Here is a 6,424-nt window from a genome sequence, read left to right as displayed (position 1 = left end):
TGGGGAGACCAGAGGGAGCCAAAACCCTGGAATTTTTGGCTGGTGGCAGCGAGATCAGATCTAAGCTGATAATTAAGCTTAGAGGGGTTCATGCTAGCTTCTCAGGTTATGAACGCTACGGTTCAAATCTGAGTAGGAAAGCTATGATAAGAAGCTAGCATGAACCCTCTAAGCTTTGAAAAATCCAGTTTCCTGATTGGTCCTCTGGTCAGGTGTTTGGTTTTCTTTGTTAACCCTTTACAGGTAAAAGAAACATTAACCCTTAGCTAACTATTTATGACAGGGACACCCCAATGTCCAGGTCAGTAGCAGCTGGTACAGGTAGAGGAAGGACTGTACTTACAAACTTGCTCTTGTTAAGAAGTTTATAAAGAAGCAAAATATGAAAAGGACTGGCTAATACCTCAGAATTTTACTACATGTATAATTAGACGTCTCAGTATACAGCTCATTTTAGTATGAAGTGCATTCCCTTTGTGGACCCTGAAAAAAATACTGTAGTCTCTGATGAAGTTACACTTTTCAGAATGCTCTCATTTTTATCCAGTTTTGGGGAAAATACTTGCTCAAACTTTTTTCCTTTTTTTTCTCCCAGAACTACAGAAAACAGTATATGTAAATCAAAAGTAACTGTTGGCCTTGTTAAAGATAGGAATTAAAATATAAAAATACAACTCTAGAAACACTGAAATCTAATACATTATAGACAAAAACGCATAACTAAGTTGTTTCAGGAAATGCAGCAAGAGAAGCTGAGAAACTTCTGCTTCTGTTATTCAAATCTCACTGTCATAAGATTAGACCTTTTAATTTTTCTGCCCCCTGAATAAAAAAAAAAAAAGAGATATTCAGGAACCCAGTCTGCATTCAATATAAACATATTTAAAGAATCACTAAGATTTACTCTACAGACACAATATTTAACCCCTAAAAATTAAGAGCAGAATGGCTTTAGACATCTCAGTTCGACTATATCCCCAACAACTCCAGCCTACAATAACAGACTTTCAAGTTTTCCTTTAACAGAGTTTTGAGAGCTGAGTGAACAGAAGGAATGACCAGCTGTATAAAAATACGTATAACCAAAACTGTAGCATTGCTATAACCTCTCTCTCCCTAGTTACAATGATGCACATAAGTTATCTTATCTTTGTTTTCAAAAAAATTTTAACAATCCAATCAGTGTATCTGAATAAAAGGGGCATTTTAGAAAGTCATCCACTGGTTCATATCACTTACTAAATCTGGACTAACGTGAGAGAAAGGCATCAGAATCTCTCTATTGTGTATACCGAATACAACATCTGCCTTTCTCTCACATTTTATTAATATATTTGCTTTGTATAGCAATGCCTACAGGGTTAGAGGCTAATATGCCTCTATACAAATCATATTAAATAAATCACCAATGCCTCCTGTTAACACACGTATATTTGCTTTGTATTGTCAAAAATACACCCTTGCGAGCTTTGTCCCCATCTAACAGTAATAACTAAAAACATAATTACTAGGAAGTGGAAAGTTCTAGCCATTCTCTAAGAGGTCTAGGGAGTTGTAGACATGGAAACATTGCATAAATATATAAAAAATAAATACAGTAAATATATATCAGAGTGGGTTCAATACCATAAGACGCAGAGTGTGATAACATACAAACGCAAGCCACAGAACCTCCACAAATTCTGTCACTCATGACCAGAATGGTAGCCCCAATCTCTATCCTATATTTCTATCCCACTTACAACACACTGCTTACCAGACACCCTAGTCTTGGGCCAAAAATAATAATAATGCTGTCTAAATATGATTGCATATGATACATGAAATGCAGAGACAGTTAAGTATTATTGAATTTGATGTCATGTTCATTTTCTTCCTTGCCAGCTTATACAAGAGCATCTAATATCCTGCCACAACTGCAAAGGTGACATAAAGTTGTTTTGGATGAGATAGCAACCAAAAAAAGGAAAAATGGTAACGTGCTATTCCTCTGAAACATATACTCCTGCTTGATGGTATATTGGTAGGATGATAGATTTGCACAATATACCAATTTAAATAGGATGGAATAGAAAAATGTACGCCAAAAAATTACTTTAGTATTGCAGTTATTCCCTGCATCATGTGAAAAATGTACTTTAAAAAACAAACAACAACAACAAAAAAACTTGGTTCTTTCTATTTCTGGCATTCAAATGTTTCCTGTTCAATTTAATTTACACTTGGGTTGTGACAAATTCCTCGACAGCAAGTATATCTTGACAGTTACAATATTTTCCTTTAACAGATTCTTTTACAGATCCAGACTAACACGGCTACCCCTCTGATAATATTTTCCTTTTTAATTCAAAAGTGCTGAAGCAAATTTTGCCTTATTTAAGACTGAAAGCCCAATACCTCTGATGGTTGCTGAAAAAGAAGCATCTGAAAATTGGTCATTCTACATTACATGAAAGATCTGATTTTAGTGATGGAAGAAAACACTGCACCTGTAATGTAATCATTGGGACTTGGCTTTTACAGTATTTACATGTAGTCTCCCGATATTTACAGGTCTTTTCTATATGGTCTGGCAAGTCCTTCCGCAATATTTTCTCTCTGCAATCAGCACGGGAGCATGAAAGTTCTTCAAACTGACAGTCATTTCTCAAATGCATCTGTAAGATAAAACAATCAAGTTAATGCAATTTTACATCTTTCTTCTAATCATGCCCATGAAAGATAACTCTCCCAAAATAAACTCAGGACCAGAGTCTAATCTTAGATGTGCACTGTGTTGTATCTCAGAACATCTGCTAACGCTGTTGTGCATGACCACGCAGTAATGGATTTAATGAGATACATATTTCTGAAGTTAGAATCTGACCATCAGATGACTGCTATGTCTTGAAGAGCCAAAATTTCAGATTATCTTAAATATTCAGAAGTATCAGAAGTGTCACAATTTCAAGTATAAGTGGAAAAACCTTTACATTAGAGGCCCCCAACTGGTAACAACGAAATATCAAAAAAGAATTCAAACTCAAAAAGAAAATATGTGAAATGGCAAAAAAATAGCGCAGTGAAAAACCACTTACATATCAGCCTTCCAGATCTGCAAAGCAACTGCACGCTACAGGTTTTCCAAATGAGCATCTAAGATTTGCTCTTATAAAGTCTGAACATTATAGACAAACTTTTCCAAATGGAGAGTCTAAATTTAGGCACCTAAATAAGTAGCCTGATTTTCATAGATACTAAGAACACAGGACTCCTACTGAAGGATTTTTAGGCACCCCAAACCGAAAATTTTGGCCTATGACTAAGATTCTTTATGGATCAATTAAAAGTAGAGTTTCAAAAAAAACTATTTATGATAACTTCTATAAACAGTCAGATTAGCTCAGATCACTGATTAATCAGGAGTAGGTGGATTAAAATTGAATTCTGTAGATTTGCATATTCTTTAATTTGAAAGAAAGCTTGTGATGGCACCACAGTACTTACCAGTAATTGTGCCAGTGTTAGTAGTTCATTGCAGCCTTTGTTTTCATTTCTGCAATATATCTGAAGGGCAAGAAGCTCTCTCCTACAGCAGTTATCCTTAAATACCTGAAATTTGAAGCCACTTTGTTTTAGAGATTTAAAAATAGTTGAACAGAACTTCTAATAAAGTAAAAATACTTTTTAAAACAATCCCACAATAGCAATATTAGTCCATTCAGGTTTTGAGTGCAGGGAGCTGACTGACACTGTAAACCAGAAAAAAAAAAAAAACCACACAATTCACAGACTGAGAAGCAGCCTAACAAAAAAAAAACAAATAGAGCCTGCTTTTTTTTTTTTTTTTTTTTTTTTTTTAATTCTTTCTGGTATATGAAGAGGACTGAAATCCTTCCCCCACTTCCACTTTTTGAATTTTAAATATTTTCCTAATTGTTTCTCACCTTGGACCGATTTCTGTTGGTGAGAGAGATGAGTTCTGTGTAAGCTTGAAAGCTTGTCTCTCTCACCTGCAGAACTCACTCATGGCTGGAGGAAAGACTAGGGGTAAAACATAAATTTTTGCAATGAGGAAAGAACAGAGTGATTAACACAGAATAAAAGAGAGCATCCTATATGTAGTAACAAAGCATACATCAGAGCACAGCATGCCCAGCAATAAAAATAGATATGCCAAGACAGCAATTAAATAGTTCCCAGTTAGAAAGACCACAAAGCATTGAACTGAGTTGTAGAAAACTGAACAGAGAGAACAGCAATAATCAGACAATTGTGAAGCAATGTCTTTTGGCAAGTACTTGTCTATTTAGATATTTAGATGTCCCTAAACCACAGTATCCAAATAAACAATCTTTTTTTCCTTCCTTCCTATTCTATTGAAGATATAGCTTCATTAGTGTGTCCATATATATAACATATGAGTGCACGGGCTTTGTTAAAGAGATGACTTTTGCATTTAGTTCTTAACCCAGCGATGTCAGTGGTCTTTCCTATCTTTTACAGCTTAGGCTGGCTCCTGTGAAAGGTCAGTATCTTGCACTTGCAAGCCTCTACTTATTGGGCAACAGTTTCATATTCCCAGTGGAACATAGCTGTTTGGGGTTGCGGAAGGAGAGGTGACATCTCAGCTATCAGGAACAATTCCATCAAGGGCTTGGAACATCAATACAGACACTGTGAAGTGAACTCTGTATTCACTTGGAAGACAAGGCAGAAAGAAAGCAGCAGAGTAACATGCTCCCAGCAATCTGAATTAATAAGAGAGGTTGCTACACTGTATGCCATTAAAAAAGAAAAGAAAACTGGGTGTGGCTTCATTCCTAGATACATGTTGCAATAAAGCAGGTCTGGAGATCATGAATATATGGATAACTATGGCTAGTTCTGAGTCCAATAGGAAAGAGTACAAACTTTAGTCAGTTGCAGTTTGCCAACACTATTGGCTACTTTAGTGGGAAAGCAAGCTTAGAATGCTGTCAGCACTGCGGAGATAACATACAGTAGAACTTCAGAGTTACCAGAATTATGAACTGACCAGTCAACCACACCCCTCAGTTGGAACTGGAAGTATGCAATAGGGCAGCAGCAGAGAGAAGACCAAAAAAAAAAAAAAAAGAAAGAAAACATACAGTACAGTGCTCTGTTAAACGTAAACTACTAAAAAAATAAAGGAAAAGCTGCATTTTTCTTCTACATAGTAAAGTTTCAAAGCTGCTTTAAGTCAATGTTCAGTTGTAAACTTTTGAAAGAGCAACTGTAACGCTTTGCTCAGAGTTGTGAACATTTCAGAGTTATGAACAACCTCCATTCCTGAGGTATTTGTAACTTTGAGGTTCTACTGTGGTTGCATGAGAATTATTTTGCCTACTGCAACAGTAATAAAATTAAAGCAAAATTCTGATCACAGAATATTCACTGCGGTAGTTAGATGAAGCAGAAAGATTTTTGTATGCTTTTCAGACACCAGGTTAAGTTTAATGAGCTGGCACTTTTTCCTGCACACAAATAATCTACGCAACATGGATTTTTGTACTTTTTTTTCAAAAATAATTCATAAACAATTTAAAGAGGCTGCAGTCTTGCATATCATAATAAAGATAATGGAATGAAATTTTTAAATAATTTTACAAGGTGTTTCAACGGTTCTGTAAAGCCTTTGGGCTGCTCCATTTTGCGAAAAGCAGAAGTTAGTGTGGAATTTCAGTTTTACAGAAAATAGTCAACTGACTTGCACAGTAAGGCTGGTATGTGTTCAGTAATCAACGTTCTCCTGAGTTTCCTCTTCCTGCGCTTGTAGGAAAAGTTGAAGGTATTTCAGGTTTCCCAGCATATATAGTCAGTTGTTTGTCTTTTGGGGTTTTTTTAGGAGGGAGAGGTAAGGGGGAATGTTACATTAAGGTGATGACCTGGCTGGACATTTTTATTATTATTATAAATTGTCTGATAGCAGCAACTAGGAACTCCAGCACGGCAACCACATCAGGGCCTCATTGTGCTTGGCACTGTTCAGAGAAGTAACAACAAATGACAATCCCTGCCCCAGACACCTCATAATCTCTATAGTACACAGAACAGAATGATCATAGGGATGAGGTAACAAGATGAACAGAGTATAGCACAAAAGCTATTTTGAAAAGAAAAAATAAAAATCTGATTTAACTTATAAATACAGGCAATTGGATATAGATGCCATTAAATGGGAGGAAAGCCACTGCGGAAGACCTAAACCTAACTGCAACAGATGTGTTTCTACTAAGGGGTCGCAGTGATAGGAAGATACCCTGTACAGCTAGCTACACTGTCTATGGGTACGTCTACACTACAGGATTATTCCGATTTTACATAAACCGGTTTTGTAAAACAGACTGTATAAAGTCGAGTGCACGCGGCCACACTAAGCACATTAATTTGGCGGTGTGCGTCCATGGTCCGAGGCTAGCGT

The 6,424-nt window shown here is 36.3% G+C and overlaps 1 protein-coding gene across 6 annotated transcripts in view; it reads right to left on the bottom strand.

Annotated features, from left to right (window-relative positions):
• Positions 1-6,424, bottom strand: part of TRAF3 (TNF receptor associated factor 3) — a 99,768-nt gene that overhangs the window by 33,035 nt on the left and 60,309 nt on the right. For all 6 annotated transcript variants that reach the window (XM_032771582.2, XM_032771587.2, XM_032771588.2 and 3 more), the window contains 2 exons: positions 3,487-3,591; positions 2,490-2,657 (listed from right to left, as the gene is read on the bottom strand). In XM_032771582.2, the coding sequence (XP_032627473.1) occupies positions 2,490-2,657; positions 3,487-3,591 (273 nt within the window). The remainder of the gene's footprint in view (positions 1-2,489; positions 2,658-3,486; positions 3,592-6,424) is intronic.

This window comes from Chelonoidis abingdonii, chromosome 4, assembly GCF_003597395.2.
Source record: "Chelonoidis abingdonii isolate Lonesome George chromosome 4, CheloAbing_2.0, whole genome shotgun sequence".
In the NCBI taxonomy this organism is placed as follows: Eukaryota; Metazoa; Chordata; order Testudines; family Testudinidae; genus Chelonoidis; species Chelonoidis abingdonii.
This window is presented reverse-complemented; position numbering and strand designations above follow the sequence as displayed.